This window comes from Schistocerca nitens, chromosome 1 (genome assembly GCF_023898315.1).
Source record: "Schistocerca nitens isolate TAMUIC-IGC-003100 chromosome 1, iqSchNite1.1, whole genome shotgun sequence".
In the NCBI taxonomy this organism is placed as follows: Eukaryota; Metazoa; Arthropoda; class Insecta; order Orthoptera; family Acrididae; genus Schistocerca; species Schistocerca nitens.
The window spans coordinates 592,158,671-592,177,534 of record NC_064614.1 but is presented as its reverse complement, the minus strand read 5'-3'; the positions used below and the strand labels follow the sequence as shown (position 1 = coordinate 592,177,534).

The window sequence follows — 18,864 nt, the reverse complement described above, 5'->3', positions numbered from 1 at the left end:
TCATACAATCTTCACCATAAACTTTAGACATTCTACAGTATATATTCACGGGTTTCTCGCCTTCAACAAGTAAAAAACGAATAACAGAACATTGTTCAACTAATGTGGATGTTTCAAGCAGACTCACCATCTTGAAATGTATTTTTGAGGTTAAACACAAAACAATGCTGATACATCAGCTGATCAGGGCTCATCTCATTGATACCATTTTAAAGCCATAAAAGCACCAATCGTGCCCTACTAACAGTTTTTTCCCCAGACCAATTTGTCTCTTTAATTATTGAATGACCGTCTTAACATAAATTTGTTCAGCCTGTTTTGTTCACTTTGTAATGTACATATTATTTTTTTCAATCAAAGAGTGTCATACTGTGTGCACAAATGTGCACTATCACTCGTCATCTTGGTCCCAGCCAAGTTCATGATGACTACATTGCGTACTCTCTCTCTCTCTCTCTCTCTCTCTCTCTCTCTCTCTTTCTCTCTGACTCTGCCCAGAAAAGTTTATATACTCAGAAAATTAACACTGTCACTTGCTCGCAAACACTTTATGTGTTTGTTTCATGCCACCCATGATTAATATACTCATAATATCTGAAGTAACATGAAATCAACACTAAATGTTCTGTGTTTCCCCTGAAGTGCATACTACAGAGCATGACAGAATGATGCTATTGGCTGGAGTGTTACATTGTACACTGCCCCTTGTCACTGCACATTGTCCCAATATGTGTAATAAAAGACTTCATAGAAATGTGTTCATCAAGGTCTGATAATTGCAATATTATTGAAAGGTAGAAATATCAGAGCAACATTAAACCAGGCTATAATCCATGTTTGCTTAAAAAATTAACTTATGAGAAATTCCAAATAAGTGCTTAGTTCCAGAGACCTGTATAGTGTCAACTTGTACAGTGTTTGCTGCACCTAGTGCAGTGTTTCCATTTCAGTGCTCAGGCTGTGCGCAGCTCTGACCATTGAAGGAGCACCCTCATTCTAGACAGACAATGTTAAATTGGCCATATGTCACAGCTGAGCAATTCTTGCTGGGAGGGTGGGATACACATGTGGCCAACAGATAGATGAGTGATCACAGTCTCTTTAAATGAATGTACTTTGAGTGGTTTCAGTGGAAGAAAATCTGGTGACATACACATTTTACAGGGACATGGCAGAAATAGCTTGGCTTCCTCAGAATGAAAAGTTGCATTGAACTTAATACATTGGGAATAATTGAACTGAAAAACTAAATCAAGCATTTGAACACTTTCAGTTTAATTATGTAGTTTAGTTGAATCTAACACGTGTGGCATGTCTTATCAGATAATTGTCTATTAATAGAGGATACTGAGATTGGGCTGCTTATTTGCTTTATGTCTGTTGATCTCTTCTTAAATGAAAATGATTAAATCTTGCACCACATCTCTGTAAATGCATAGGCCCTTGTTCTCTAATGATTCCTCTGTTACATTCCACTGATTATAACAAATTTCACTGTAATTATGTTAGCATCTGGTGTAAAGGGAATCTCTATTCTCATAGGATTGTTTTGGAGGGAACCTACCTCAGACCACTTCATTTTGTATCAATAATCAATGCTTTGCATTGCACAGTTAAAATATGTGATGAACCACAGTGGAGATTAAATGTGTAAGACATGATGACATGTTGAAATCTCTCATCTGTGACAACATACAACTGTTTTACTAAATCAGGTTTGATGTTGATGCATGCAGCTCAGCTAATTGTGGCATTATAAATACCTTTGCCAGTATGACCTTCATATCCTTGGAATTTTTTAGTGGAAAATATCATACATTGCAGTTTCCACCTGTACATTTAAAGAAAAATGAGGGTAATATAATGGTGGCCCTTGTACTTATTTGTTCAACCTTCTATTGTGAATTCAATACTACCTCCCCATAGTGCTGACAATTCTTCAGTCAAATCTTATGTGCCTCTTGCAATTATTATTTCAGTACCCTGCACTTGTTGCGGGGGTAGGGGTAGCAATTTCTTTGCATTGACACATCCAAAAGAAGCACCAACATTTTCGGCAGCCTTTACCACATTTATTAGCCATCTCCCTTCAGTGGTGTAAATAACTGCCAGTCTGGTGCATGGAATTCGACAGGTGTCCCTGTAATTCTCTTTTTCTCTTGTGATGGTGATATAGAATATCTGTGGGTCAGAAAAAAAGGCAGTAACTGCAAAGATTGCAAAAATTTTACCTTTATACATATATTTACTAAAGATGCTCTAAAGTATCTTAGTTTGTACTAAGGCTGCTGCACTGCTATTGCTCCCCAGACTTTCATATCTGTGCTTTAACAAATGTTTTATACCATTTACTACACCTCACTAATCAGACAAATACACCAAAGTATTTATCTCGTACAAGATCCATAGATTTGAATATGTTGTGCGTCATTGATGTAATTGTATTTGTTTTCAGTTAATGCCAGTTTCTATCTTTTCACTGATGGAATCACTACTTTCTTTAACTGGCACCTAGAGATATATATAGAGATGTAAGTATTAATTACAGAATTCCACGGAGGTGATCATTAGCACACTCAGATATGTGTAAGAACATTTTGTTTTTGCAGTGTCTGCATAGGTACTATTCCCAAATGTGTAGCAGGCTGCAGTACTGTGCACAGGGCACTTCTTGACTCCCTGTGTTTGCTGCGTGAATCTCTCATCACAAAACCCTTATGTACTATTGTAAAACATTTGTATAACAGCTCAGGTACAGAGCTCAATGAAAAACAACACACTGAAATGTGGTAGGACTCTGTTTTCATGGTTTGGCAGCTACCCAGCCTCCAGTGATGATAAGAAAGGGTTCTCGGTGGGACAGTGAAAAACTGTATGAAATACTGCCGCTGAGAAGAAGTTTATTTGTCTTGTCCTATAAAATAGCTGCAGTTATCCCTTTTGCTTTGTTAGAATTTAAGTTCCTTAAAATATATTTTTTCAGACATAAAAATAACCAAAGGGATTTTAGCCAATAAAAGTGGTATGTATTGTGGTAAACCACATTTTTCTTTGAAATAACCTTTGCAAAGTGTTCTGACATTATAAAACATTTTTTTTGCACCATTTCTTTATTTAGTTTTTAGTGTGATAGTCAGCTGCTTCTGTGGTTGTTGTTGTTTACTTTGATGACAGTTTGCTTTGATGTTCTATAGTTGAGACGGCGTAAGTTGACCCATGACAGTTGCAGTGGGCTGTGTGCAGCAGCTTTGTCGACCTACCTCAATGAATAATGTAACGTGATTTTGTAAACATCTCTTATGGCAATGCCCCAGTGTTGTGAAGGTGCTGTAGATGGCTACTGTTTTTGCCTGCAGCCGTTACCACTTCACAGTTCAAAGTTGGCAACAGCCCTGCAAGCTGTTAGGGATCTCCTAATCTCCTTACACCGCCTCGACCATAGGCTCCATTCTGGTTTTACCTTACTAACCATACATCCTTCACTGTTGGTTGCATTTGATTTGTCTGTGTTTTAAATGTACCCTCATTACTCAGGTGTTGTGCATGTTTCAAATGTGACTCTTAAACAAAAAATTGCAAAATATCATTTAAGTTTTCCCCATAAAAAGTGCTCCTGATGTGATTTTGTGTGTAAATTGAAGATGAAGAGGTGAAGAAAGGAAAGGAAAGAAAAGGGAGGGGATCACTACTTTCAGCTGCATCGAGATATTATGCAGAATCAGCGGCGACGAGTGAAAATGTGTACCAGACTGGGATTTGAGCCCAGGATCTGTGTAGTGGTTAATGCACCTACTTGGTAAGCAGAAGATCCTGGGATCAAATACCAGTCCGGTACACATTTTCACTCATCGCCGCTGATTCCGCGTAATGTCCCGATGCAACTGACAGCAGTAATTACCTCCCTTTCCTTTCCTTTCCTTTCCTTTCCTTTCCTTTCCTTTCTTCCCCTCTCTACCTTCAATTTACATTTAATGTTTAATAGCTGCGGAGTATGCATGATGTCTTTTTGGGACACACCTGAGAGAACGGACACCACCCATTCATATAACATACATGATATGGTTTTGACAGTTGATAACAAGCAGTATATATTTTTTCTGTAATGTATGTGAAAAACGTTTCTTAATTTAACTTAAGGAGACTCAGGTAGGAGATATGTTTTGTTAATCCCAGGAAAAGTTTTACTGATTCTCAGGAAAAACACACAGTTCTGCTAACAACCATCTCTCATGATACGTTGAGCCCCATTCTTCTTTCCTTTTCTCTGTCACACTGTAGCTCCAACAGTCTAATACAGTGATAATTATTATACTGCCAAACATAAATTAAGGGTAAAGGTGATAAAATGTATCGTAAAAAAAGGTAGGAAATCCTGGGCAGATGGTTTATTTGTAACAGAATGATCATTGCTTCTGTAAGAGAAAACTGGTCGAATAAACGTTTCAGTTAGTGTGTATAAACAATACATATTCAAGAGGCAGATGCAAAGATACCACAAATTGCATTCACCTCTGACAGCCAATTACTCCAAAAAGCCTTATGGATATCACTGCCTCATTACATGGTGTTTACAAATGCTAAACAGTTCAATTCTTGTGTGTGTTCATTACATGTGGAAAGATCTTTGTTGCTCATTTAATGACTATGGAGAGAAGGGAAAGAGCCTTTACAAAGAACGTATTACCTTTTCATTGAAAGGATAGGAGTGATGGCCCTGCTTGCCACTCCGCTAATATGATAATGTGCTCCTTCAACTATAGTTTGATTGAAAGAGCTCTTTGTGCTACTATCTTGTTGTATTATTTTTCCTGTTCATTCTTAGGTGATACTGATGACATGGCAGTGCATTCATGTCATATTTTTCTTCTAATTATACCAGGTGGGTGATAAGATTGCCCAGGTTCTCATTTGAGATGACTAAATCTAGAATCGTGCTCTCATGAAAATTAAGGCTCATCTGGTAGATTGACTGCCAAAGCTCTTGGGTCCAACACACAAATGCTCAGTTCCATTGTAAATAATCTCTTCTGTGTGCTGGGTAAGGAACACACAATTGCATAAATGCATACGTGAACATATTTGGGATCAAGAGGAATATTTGATTTGAGTCATCAGCTTTGAGCACTAACATAATGTTAAAGGCTGTTTTAACATCACCTTTTAGTGAATGTATTAACAGTTTTGTTGTTAAGTGGCAAAGCCAAAGAATGTGAAAGCAAAATAATGGTGCTGTGCTGATAGACCAATCTGTAGTTTGGCCTGAGATGTAGGTTAGTTTGGAAAGTGACAGTTTGGTTGTGAGTTGCTGAAGCCAATGAATTTGAAACTTAAAAAAGAAACCTGGTTATGGATTGTTTGAAAAAATCGCCATTGATATCATATTATAGTCACCATGTTGTTTATGGCATTTGTCGCGTGTTTCCTTTGTCACTGGCCAAAGTCGGCAACTTGCATCAAATATTCCTCTTTATCCTGTATTTGTTATACAGACTGCCTGACAGTAAGCATAATGCCGAGACATCATTGGTTTGATATGACATACCAATTTCCTAGAGCACTTGTACAACTGTTTCATTCAATGTATGCCCAAAATTTTGTACAGTTAATATACCCTACACCCAGTTACATTAGACTAATGTCTTAAAAAAGACAAAACAGGCACATACTACTGTTATGATTGACACCGACATTGTTGTATTGCCAGTCTGTAAATCGTTCTGGACATCTGCGTCTCAATGAAATGGGATATATTGAATCTGAAATCCATCTTCACATTTAAATTAGATATCCTTTATCTAAATGGTTGTGTTAAACCACATTTGATACAGTTTCCTTCCCCATGATTCTTCTGCCTAGAATTTTGTGATAGCATAAACTGACAGCAGTGATGTAGGGGTAAATGAGAACATTATGGAGAACAGAACACACTAGAATGAGATAGGAAGTCAGAATAAATGGAGACTGGAGGTAGGAAAGAAGATAAAAATAATTAATTTCTTGTCCAGTGTGAGGAGGAACATCTCAGCAACAGTTTCACAGCTGTTGTAATGGTTTTAAAGAAAATGTCAGCATCAGTTGCACTTTTTTTATTTAAAACCATGCCAGTTTCAGCCTCAAGGCTATTACCTAGTGGTATCTGTCATGTGTCCTGTGTCCCCCCACAAAGTCTGACATATAAAATGAGCTCTTTGCTGGGCTGTGAAGGCACAAGGGATGTCTGCTGACTGCCGAGTCATCCTCTGCCTTGTGGTGTGATGCGGTATTGAGGGACATGTGGCCAGCACACCCAGCCTTTATGCAGACTTTCCAGATCATATAACCCCAACTGCTCTGTCAAGCGGTTTCCTCAATTGGCATCACAAGGCTGAGTTCACCCCGTACCAGTCCTCCCACCAAGGAAAAAATCCTTCCTATACTGACCACTCAGCTACTGAGGCAGACCAAGGATGAGATATACCACTAGATAACTCACTTCGGGGACCAAACCGGTCGTGGTTATAAATAAAAAGAAAAATGCAACTGGTGCAGACATTTTCTTCAAAAAAAAAAAAAAAATTAATATGCCATATTCCTAAGCCCTTGATTTCTAATGCAGTGGGGTTAGTGCAAAAGCTTTTAAAGAGTTACTGACTAGAAAGTAATTGACATGCTTTTTGTGTTCTTCATACCAACATAAGACACTTACAGATAAGCTTACCATGTAGAAAAGGTGTGTTTTCATCAGCTGTAGTAAGTGAAAAATAGCAACTACTGACTCAATATTCAAATAATTTCATTTCTCAAGTGTGCTTGATATGACAAGTTCCTTTGGTTCAGGGAAACATTACTGGGTGCCCAGTCAATAGCGACAACTTGGGTTTAACAGTTTGACAAGTTTATGTTAAATTTACAGCATTTGGAGAGCTTTAGTTTTTACTGAGATAAGACCTAGCTGTAAAATATATTTCCACAGTAATTGTTTCCTTTGAATTGCATAAAACTGTAAATGCATTCTGATAATTGTGTTACTGACATTGAATTTCAGTCCATTAAACCAAGCATGTAGATAGGAAGACACTTTCCAACTAGAGAGATTGTGACACCCTAGTTGAAGCAAGCTGTTGACTGGCCACACTTTCTCAAATACAACTAAATTTTTTTTAGTATGCACTACATGTCTCATAAGCATTCTATATAGTTTTCATGTGAATGTTGTCTGGCTTGTCAAGGAAGAGCAGTGAATGTTTGACTGCATTTTGATTGTAGTCTGTATCTTAGATGGGATTTGCACTAACTCATCTGTAGTTGCTGAATGTCCATTTTTCCCCTAAGATCTGGTTTGGCTGTAGAATTTTTAGCTTAATTTTTTGATAACCTTTTTCAGTACTGTGCATAATATATATTTTTCTGTAGTCTTCAATGATGGATCACAAATGGAGCTGTTTAACCTGCAAGGAACAATCCCTGTAAATTACAAGGGTGAGTTTATAACAACAGTAAGTTGCATGGAACACAATTGTTGCCTGTTTCGTTCTGTAATGTGATTTTAACATTTTTCCTTTCATTACTAATTAATAGAAAAAAAGAACAGGTCCTCTTCTCTTGGGAAGGAGAAAACTCACTCATCTGTGCAGGTATGTCTAATTATAAGATATTTAATATTGCTTACACCGCATTTCTCATAGAATGTCTACTGTGCAGAGTAGCTTTTGTCCTTCTGACTTATAGTGCGTGTGTAGGGGGACAACTATTGTACAAAGCTGATGACTGTCTCTTTAACCCAAGTATCAGCATTTTTTCCTCAGTTTAATGAGTGTCTTTCAAAAGAAACTTCCAGTAAATATGATTTTGTTGTTAGACAGAAACCAGCCATTGTATGTGATGTGCATTGCTTGGATTTCAACCATGTGCTCTTCTGTCTGTTGTCTGGCATCTACACCTCCAAGGAAACATGATAATCAGTGTGTGGGATTATAGACTTTCCTGGCATATACTATTCATGAGAAGCTCTTGGGTCTCCAGCCGTATTGTAGTGTTGAGATGCCACGACATTTTGATACTTGTCATACTCATCATCTTTGCCAGAAGTTGAAGAGTATGACACTCATTGAAGTGTACACAGTATCTTCTCAACACTGCTGCCTGGCTGGAGACTAAAGCTTCTCAGTAGCATGATAATTAGTTCCTGCCTATTATCCCAAAAAACATTTTTAGTATTTCCCTAACTTAGTTTCTGTTTTTCTATGAGTCTTCATGTTCATTATATAAAACAGAAAATCATCCCAAATGTAACAAAAGAAAATTGGAGGAGGGAGGTGGGCAAATTAAGTGGTTCATAGTGGCTAAAATGCAACTGTCTAACTTTTTCAAATACTTGCATATTTATTAGGGATTTGGGCATGAGCTAGCACATTTAACACATAAACCTACCCATTCAGTTCACACTGCCCATTTTTCAAAATGGAGAGTTGTGAATCACACAGTTCTACAAATTTTCAAAAGTTGAATGTTATGGTGAAGAAAATTATCAGGAACTTCTGTACAACGCCGTCTTGCACCCGATACCTGGAATTCTCAGGGAAATTTATTTTTCAAGTTTGGGTAGCCACCCTGTCCTCATTTTTGTATATGTTCCTTTTGCATTAGTGGCATATAGCAGAGGAGTGCAAAGAAATTCGTTTCAATTTTGTAAAAGTACTGCTTTATCACTTTGCTCTCTGTAATGCAGACATAGGACATCACAGTGTGCCCTTATTTAAATTACCACTGCTTGGGCAGGGAATGTACCACAGAAAATTGTACGCGTCTCTTAGTGGAATGAGTGAGGCAACTGATAAATGATTGGAGTATGCTTTAAAATAGAAAGAGCACTTTCATTCAAATTTATTTATTCATAAGCATTAAAGTACAAAACTTTTCATTGTGTGCTATTTTTTAAACATTCTTTGGGGTGCTCTGCTTTTTTCATCATTTCATTTGAATTTTTTACAAATGAATCACTGTCATCATCAAAATAATTGTCATTCTTATTTTCACATAGAGATTCTTCTAGAAGTGCTACAGTCTCCCCCTCAGAAAGTTCTGTATGTAAAGGGCTAGCTACTTTTTACTGGCTAACCGTGAATGTAACAGTTACAACCTTTCTCTCAACACAACTGCTACAGTTAGACACTGAGTTAGCAGAGGTATCCCAATATGGCAGTACTATGCAGCATTGATGCCTAGTACAGTCAGATTCAAGAATGGGGCATATGTAAGCAATGAAAAATTGTGCCGAAGGAGGCTTGGCATTGGAGTGGAAAACAAAATTCATAATCTTGAGTGCCACTTGCCATTGGCGTGGAAAGGGTTAAGACCTGTCTTCAAATCATTGATGAACAGTCACTGTTGACCAGGACTATGCTTTATATTCGTTGCCTCATCAGACCAATTAGGTCTTACAGAATGTTAAGCACCTCAAGTTTTAAAAAATTGCTCAAATTCTTTATTTCTAGTGCAAAATGCTGCTTTCACAGAGTTGTGCAGGTACTTCCACTGTTGTAAGTGTGATGCCAACAGTTCTGCTCCGCTAAAGTCTTGTGATCCGAGGATGGTTTGCTTGCAAAGAAGTTCGCATGTCTTGAAGATGATGGCAGTTCATCTTCGTATTCACGTTATGAAAGCGTGGTTCACAGAAGCATTTTCTGCGGGTTCAGAACAGGAAGTTCTTTGTAATGAGGTACTAAGGTGAATTACAGAGGATATATTAGGGTACACAATCGTCGATTTTATTTGTTTATAAGGTGAACCATACAGAAATAAGTCAGTAGTATGTTTGTTGGGCTCCCTCCAAATCATCGGGACTCCAAATGCCATATGATGCCCTTTACTACCCATCCATGCCCATATTGGACAAACATGTAATGTAACATACATGTGGTGCCCATTTTTAATCCTGGTTCGCTATCTTACAGCCAAAATACAAGAACAATGCCATTTTTGTATAAAACATAACTGAACGCTTTCTAAAAGCAAATGTTACTTTAGGGCAAATATAGCAGAAGTTATCTATATTATTTATGAGACTTCTTTTACTTTCCTGTATGTAGTAGATTGTCAGCTAGAAGTATACCGCAATACAATTATCTTGGAAGCAATTAGAGACACGCCAAAACAAGACTACCTTAAATAATACTTGCCACAATGCTCTTGTCCGGCCACAGACTGCTGAACGTGTGATGGCCAAGTGCACAGATGTAACCAGTTACATGGTGATACCTTTCCTATGAGAATGATAATATGCTTAGATAGTGAAGCAGATTGCTTATATATGGGATTCAGTGTTTTGTGATGAAAGAGCATAATTACAGGCAATGGCTGTTATTCAAAAACTAGAGCTAACATGCAAATTGGAATGTCTGTTTTAAATTCAGGGACACCGAATTAACAAAGTTTAGCTCATTTCATTTCCATAACGTGTTGTGTGTAGAACAGTGTCATTGTTGAGAGTAATATTATTCAGGACCCCAGTATGTATTCTGTTTGATCTTCAAGGATATATGGGATTTTGCATGATGGGTGTGTATTGCATTCATGGTTTGTAGGGGCCAGTTGCCAAAGGATCTAGGGTTTCTCCTCCATGTCGAGTTCTGCCTTTATGCACTGTTTGCATTTAAAACAGCTTTGTATTGTTTTTTTCTGCATTTATTCAATTGAGAGTAACATAATACTATTAAGATGGCCTCCAGTTAAAGTTGGTAGCAGCACTAGTAATGTTTTTGAAAATACAATAATTTACAATATTAGGAAAAGGATAGATTGCTACTCACCATAAAGGTGACTTGTTGAATTGGTGACAGGCACAACGAAAAGACTGTTACACATTATAGCGTTTGGCCAAAGCCTTCTTCAGCAAAGAATACACACACATATTCACACAAACAAGTCCACTTCACTCACACATGACTACTAGGACTGGCTGCTCTGACCGGAGTTTCCATTGCGTAATAATAATTTAGTCACACTGAAAACAGTGGAGAAAAGCTGTGAAATGAAATCTTTCTTGTAGAGGCTATTTCAATGTCTCGAGTAATGTTGGTTGTGAACGAGAAGAAAAGCTGTTGGAATATTAGATACCTGATAAAGTACATAGTTCTTGAATTTTCCAAAGTCATAGTTTCTCTGTAATGATGTGGTAAACATAAGCAAGCAGCAGGCAAAAAGGAAAGAGCCATAATATGTATTGAAAAGCTAATGTGGTGTGTGGTGGTGATATTCAAAAGAGTGCAGCAATGATATTACTTGTAAATTAATTTGTTCTGCCCAGTTGATTTATTTATCCATAAAGGTTGCTGTACTGCCTATAAATTATAACTGTTGGTGGTTATGTTGAACTGGAACGCAGTAAATACTGTGTAATTGCTAAAAGCAGGTAGAGTGTTTTTATTTGTCTGGTTTTGTCATGCCGTGTTAGGGTTTTTCCCTGTATTATGAGTTACGTTTACTGGGGCATGAACTGTGATGTATTGTAATATTTTACTATTAACACTTTGAAAAATTTGTTTTCTTTCGTACCTAAAATAGAAGTTTCATAAAAATTGTTTCAAAGTTTGTGTACAATGTGGAAGAAATGTGAAAAATAATGAATCTCAACACCAAATGTAGTGGATGATGAATAGTATTCATATTAGTATGAACCTTCATCAGAAAATGACTAAGGACAGTTCTCTATAGCTGTACGGAAAATAGTTAAAATCCAGTGTTTTATTACAATCATTCCATTAATATACAATAACAACAGAAATCAGCAGCTACAGATGTTGTACCAGCTGGCTTGGAATCTGTTAAGGTAGAAGTACCTGTTCATGACTGCAAAAGTCAGGCACTACTGTACAACATTCGATTCAAAAATCCACTGTTGTTGTGGTCTTCAGTCCTGAGACTGGTTTGATGCAGCTCTCCATGCTACTCTATCCTGTGCAAGCTTCTTCATCTCCCAGTACCTACTGCAACCTACATCCTTCTGAATCTGCTTAGTGTATTGATTTCTTGGTCTCCCTCTACGATTTTTACCCTCCACGCTGCCCTCCAATGCTAAATTTGTGATCCCTTGATGCCTCAAAACATGTCCTACCAACCGAACCCTTCTTCTAGTCAAGTTGTGCCACAAACTTCTCTTCTGCCCAATCCTATTCAATACCTCCTCATTAGTTACGTGATCTACCCACCTTATCTTCAGCATTCTTCTGTAGCACCACATTTCGAAAGCTTCTATTCTCTTCTTGTCCAAACTGGTTATCGTCCATGTTTCACTTCCATACGTGGCTACACTCCATACAAATACTTTCAGAAACGACTTCCTGACACTTAAATCTATACTCGATGTTAACAAATTTCTTCAGAAACGCTTTCCTTGCCATTGCCAGTCTACATTTTATATCCTCTCTACTTCGACCATCATCAGTTATTTTACTCCCTAAATAGCAAAACTCCTTTACTACTTTAAGTGTCTCATTTCCTAATCTAATCCCCTCAGCATCACCCAATTTAATTTGACTACATTCCATTATCCTCGTTTTGCTTTTGTTGATGTTCATCTTATATCCTCCTTTCAAGACACTGTCCATTCCGTTCAACTGCTCTTCCAAGTCCTTTGCTGTCTCTGACAGAATTACAATGTCATCGGCGAACCTCAAAGTTTTTACTTCTTCTCCATGAATTTTAATACCTACTCCGAATTTTTCTTTTGTTTCCTTTACTGCTTGCTCAATATACAGATTGAATAACATCGGGGAGAGGCTACAACCCTGTCTCACTCCTTTCCCAACCACTGCTTCCCTTTCATGCCTCTCGACTCTTATAACTGCCATCTGGTTTCTGTACAAATTGTAAATAGCCTTTTGCTCCCTGTATTTTACTCCTGCCACCTTCAGAATTTGAAAGAGAGTATTCCAGTTAACGTTGTCAAAAGCTTTCTCTAAGTCTACAAATGCTAGAAACGTAGGTTTGCCTTTTCTTAATCCTTCTTCTAAGATAAGTCGTAAGGTTAGTATTGCCTCACGTGTTCCAACATTTCTACGGAATCCAAACTGATCTTCCCCGAGGTCCGCTTCTACCAGTTTTTCCATTCGTCTGTAAAGAATTCGCGTTAGTATTTTGCAGCTCTGACTTATTAAACTGATAGTTCGGTAATTTTCACATCTGTCAACACCTGCTTTCTTTGGGATTGGAATTATTATATTCTTCTTGAAGTCTGAGGGTATTTCGCCTGTCTCCCACATCTTGCTCACCAGATGGTAGAGTTTTGTCATGACTGGCTCTCCCAAGGTCATCAGTAGTTCTAATGGAATGTTGTCTACTCCCAGGGCCTTGTTTCGACTCAGGTCTTTCAGTGCTCTGTCAAACTCTTCACGCAGTATCTTATCTCCCATTTCATCTTCATCTACATTTCCATAATATTGTCCTCAAGTACATCGCCCTTGTATAAACCCTCTATATACTCCTTCCACCTTTCTGCCTTCCCTTCTTTGCTTAGAACTGGGTTGCCATCTGAGCTCTTGATATTCATACAAGTGGTTTTCTTCTCTCCAAAGGTCTCTTTAATTTTCCTGTAGGCAGTATCTATCTTACCCCTAGTGAGACAAGCCTCTACATCCTTACATTTGTCCTCTAGCCATCCCTGCTTAGCCATTTTGCACTTTCTGTCGATCTCATTTTTGAGACGTTCGTATTCCCTTTTGCCTGCTTCATTTACTGCATTTTTATATTTTCTTCTTTCATCAATTAAATTCAATATTTCTTCTGTTACCCAAGGATTTCTATTAGCCCTCGTCTTTTTACCTACTTGATCCTCTGCTGCCTTCACTACTTCATCCCTCAGAGCTACCCATTCTTCTTCTACTGTATTTCTTTCCCCCATTCCTGTCAATTGTTCCCTTATGCTCTCCACTACGCCTCTGAAAAGAAAATGTCCCAAGATCATCTCATTCCATGCTAGTAAACGTTCAATCCATTACTCTATAATATTGTCATTATATTATTTAAAGTGAGCTTTAAATGACTGACAAGTGGAAGCAAAATCTACTGGTGTTTATCTTTAAAGGTTAAAGCTGACATGTGGAACCTTATTCACTCTGCATTCGACTTGTTCCAGCTTAAGAATTCATTCTGCATTCAGTTTCTGTTTTGTCTTACGGATTAGTGAAACAACATAATGCATATCAGTAATGTATCAACTAAAATATACCTTGGGAACATTGTGACATGTAGCACAGCGATATGGCTACACAGTATGCAGAAAAATGTTTATGGGCTGTGGGTTACACTTAGCCACAAGGCCAAGGCTGTAATGGGGTGTAACACTCTTAAATAGCAGTATAGGACACCTAGTGGCTCCATATACTGCAGATTAGGTCTTCCAGCTTGGCTTATAGTAATTCCTCTCACTTCTGGGCAACAAACAACTAATCAGCAGCAGTCTGCGGTAGGGTGTTTAAAGAGTCACATTTTTCAATCTAGTCTCTTTTTCAATCTAGTCTCTACTTTGCATGTTAATTGAATTTAAGGTCAAGAAGTTTTTTGGCCATTCTAGACATGTGATGTCATTTTCCATGTATTAGTCCACCAGGTGAGGCATGTGTGATTGTGTATTATGTTTCATCTGATGGACCCCAGGTCTGTGTGCGCTCCAAACACACACACACACACACACACACACACACACACACACACACACACACACCATTATGGAAAGTTTTCCCTATAGACCACAACTGTCACGTAACCCCTAGGAAACATATATATGGTCTTAACATGCAGCATCCCCAGGCTTGAACATCGGTATTGCCATATTGATCTTTTTCCACAATATTGAAGGTGTTGAAACTTTTTAATTAGTGTGCCAGAACAGCAGTCGCGACTCAGTCGTGATGCTGGACAACTACTTATCCATAAACACAACACTGACCCACTGTTTCTGTCTCTCCCCACAGTGGGCAAGAAATCAGATTATCTGAACCATGTACTGCATTCCTATTAGAAGAATGCAGTTGGTAGGCTGCAGTGCATACAGATGACTTTTTGAAATCGATAATACATGTGATGTGTAGCTTGGAAGCTGCTGTGAGGTTACTTCCCGGTGTAGGTGCTCTATTGGTCGGCTTTCTTGGGCTCTTAGGGCAAGCTATATATTCTGGCACTGGGTTGTAGCAAGGCTTAATGAGCTACGTATCATTGTTGATTATTTTCTTCCTCTGGCTTCTTTTCCACAGGCATAAACTGATGCTGCCTATAAAATTGAATTTCCAGTACACCAGATGCTGATTGTGGCTGGTTTTTTATCTGGCAGTGATCCAGCCACATGTAGGTCATCCAGGTATTTCACTAACCACCCTACTTCCCTATGACTCAATACTGTGTGTCAAATGTGCACAACACACCTTAGAACTACTATATCAAAGATTTTTGCCCAAATATGCTATTGCGGGCTTACTAAGTAATATCATAATGGCATATTTATCACCTGTTTCCATGTCATCCTGCCACAGTTTAATCTGCACAGTGTCACCATGGAACAGTTACTTGAAGATATTATAACTTGTCTACCTGACTGTAGTTGTGATGCGTTGTGAGTAAAATATACACCTTGGCACCCATTATGAGGGTTAGTATTACACAGCAGTTTCTCTGTATGCTTGCTGCAGTCATAGATTGTTTTGGTGAAATTTGTTTGCATGTTTGCTCTGCTAGTAAAGTAGTGTGTTCATATTCACCTTATTCTTCTTTCCCTGTTATGTTTCACTAGAGCTTGATGTTTCTAAGTTTCTGGTTGTGTGTGTGTGTGTGTGTGTGTGTGTGTGTGTGTGAGAGAGAGAGAGAGAGAGAGAGAGAGAGAGAGAGAGAGAGAGAGAATATGTAGTTATCTTCTTCCTCTCTTTCACAGTGTTCACCTTCCCTTCCTGTCACCAGTTTCATCTTCTACCTCATACTTACAAATATATTAGCTATTTGAAGTGTAATTTAGAAAAAGAGAGGAATGTGATAAAGTGCTTAAGCACTGGATTTGCATTAGAGAAGAACTAGGCTTTTGAACATTATTTCACATCCTGCTGAATGGGTCAGAGAAAAGGCAATTTTGGTGCACTGATTACATAACTGCATACCAGTTTGGATACTCTAGATCTGTGAACCTTGAATTATTTGTGAGCTTTCTTACATCCATCATATATTATTTTAAAGGGCTGTGAGGTATTGCATCTCGGTCGGATAATCTCATTTGAACAGCGTTCTATTTTTCAAAGTCAGTCAGTCAGAGAAACACCTGATTTTATGTTAAGACTAATGAAGCTATGCTGCAGGGGGCCTATTTAACTTCCTAAGATAATACTTTACTTGGAAAGTCAATAAATTTTGTTTCATCTGAAAGTGGCAGGGACATCAGGTTTGTTCTTTATGTGAAAAGAGAGAATGATCGTGGGGCTCAATATAACCACAGGTTCCAGGATCCTGCAAACACCAAGGATTGTATAAAATGAGAATGACTATAGATAATGACTGAAAACGAAATATGGATAGATCGTAGGACTTGTTCGCAGGTGAATTGGTGTGGCTGGGAGGAATAGGTGAACACTCAATTCCAGAACACACTGGCAGAAGGTCAACCTAAAGACTTAAGAATCTGTGGATTGAGATCCATCTTTACTATGTTATTTAAATTCCTTGTTTGTTCTAGAACATTCCAGATGATCCACAAGAACTTAAATTTACTGTTTGTGTGTAAATGCTGTATATGATTTAATGTGGAGTGAATCAACTCGGAGCAAGAATATGAGCTCCTGTGCTTGTTTCATTCTTCTTGCTTCACTGATAATAAATTAGGACTTTGTAATTCGGATTAGAATATAGTGAATATTGCATCCCTGAGGGACTTGTGATGCCTTATTACTTTATGTCAGTAGTCTTCGTTTGCGTTATTATGTAAAGTGCAATGTACATTCTTTGAGAACAAAAGTGTTACAGAAACAACTGGTACAAGTAATAAGAAAAAGGAGAGAAATGAATAGTAAGCAATATGTATATATTTCTTACTACTGTGAAACCTCATGCAGTAGGCATACGTCAAGAAAGCAGACTATTATGTTATAGATAGGGAATTATTAGAACAGTCGTTATTAAGGTGTTGATAATCACTGTCTTTGTTGATGGCTGATTAGTAACTTAATGTAAAAGTTGCTTTTATGTGTGTGTGGTGTGCCCATGGCAGACATTGTAACAGAATCTGTGTTATATTTGGGATTCATTCTGTGGATTAATTTCAGTTTTCTCAAATTCATTCTTGCTGTGTAAATGTTAGTGGATAACTTGTGAATATGTGTGTTTTCTGTATGACACATACTATTCACATGCACTTAAGCTTTTCTTGTGTAGCTTTTACTGATAATTTTCTCATAGTGATTTTCCTTTGTCATTTTCATAAAAGTTTTCTCCAATGGTCTTACGAAGAATCTAGTGCATCTTAGTGGAACAATCCCTGTCCGCTTTAAAGGTAAGTTTCTTTTTATCTTATGTTGTGTGCACAATTCTTCCTGCTTTCACTTACACAAAAATCATTCCAATAAATAACAGCTTTTCTACATTTCAAGAAAGTTGTTCTCACAGTAATGTACATTTATACAGAATATTAAATTACTCTGCAAAAATAAAATGTTTTGGTTATACGAGGTTGAATTGAAAAGTGGTGACCACCTATTTCTTTCAAAGTGAGAAACAAAAAAGGAAATATGTTGAATACTGCTGAGTACAATATTGTCGTGATGGAATGGCGAGGCATAATACTTTTATATTGAACGCATTATCTGGTTACTCTGTAACACTAATATTCTGGATTGAAATATGGTGTGAAAACTTTTCAAATCACCCTTGAAAATCTTGACCTCTGTATCTTGTTTTTAATTAGTTTGCAATATTTTGTTACACTGTTACTAAGCAGAGGTATGAGTAACTGAGTTCAATTAATTATCTGCTAAAGAAAATTAAAGGGTGAGGGGAGGGGAGGGGATGTTAATCATAGTAAGTGATCTGGTGAAAAGTCAGACAAGGATTTTTTTTTTCTTCAAGGGCAGCAATTCACACAGAGACAGAGGTTAGCAATATATGCAAAAGTGGTTGTTGAGATATATGTATGTAAGATGTTGCTACAGTGAGAAGTTGGGAGGAGGAGAAATAATCTTTTGTGTGAATTTTATAACACTTGCCTTCCTGTATCTGTTTAAGTGTTCAGCAATGAAACTGAAAATTAATAAGCTAAACAAGGAAGAAGAGGTCATTCCATATCAAAACATGCAATAATTCAAGGATTTGTAACCCCGTTTCTGAGATTTTCACAAAACTTTGCACATTTGCTTGTATCGTAGGAACTAGTGCAAAATCTTTTTGGTCTCAGACTACAACTTTATTTTATATCAAATTTTAAATGTAGTTGTATTCTGACAACTGGGCTCTGCAAGAATGTCAATGCAAAATGGTACTTATCTACATAAATGCCCACAACTCAGGTGTTTATAAAGCTTTTGACTTGGAATTTTTTATTTATTTATTTTTTTTCAGAAGTTAAGTAAGGCATATAGTTAACAGATATCAAGTTTTGAAGCTTTATTGCTTCAATTGCTTACAAATTTTTTTTTTAAATATTAATGTATGTCAATTTTCGATTTCAGAAAAATTGCGAGGACATGGAAAAATGCTTATCTCACATTTCTCCAATCTTCTTGGAACCTGATTTTGGTCATAAATAATCCCCTAGACTGTAAGCTTTTTAATAAAATAAAAATTTGAATGGGTCTTCTGCTAATTGACAGACACATCTGAAATCGAACTACTTTTTGCTGTGATGGAAAAGGGTCATTTTAA

The 18,864-nt window shown here is 37.4% G+C and overlaps 1 protein-coding gene across 3 annotated transcripts in view; it reads left to right on the top strand.

Annotated features, from left to right (window-relative positions):
- The window catches only part of LOC126255978 (tumor susceptibility gene 101 protein), a 177,506-nt gene that overhangs the window by 52,121 nt on the left and 106,521 nt on the right, over positions 1-18,864 (top strand). Inside the window, exons 4-5 of one of the 3 annotated variants that reach the window (XM_049955444.1) lie at positions 7,393-7,458; positions 17,435-17,500. In XM_049955444.1, the coding sequence (XP_049811401.1) occupies positions 7,393-7,458; positions 17,435-17,500 (132 nt within the window). The remainder of the gene's footprint in view (positions 1-7,392; positions 7,459-17,434; positions 17,501-18,864) is intronic. The other 2 variants (XM_049955446.1, XM_049955445.1) reach the window with 2 other exon arrangements.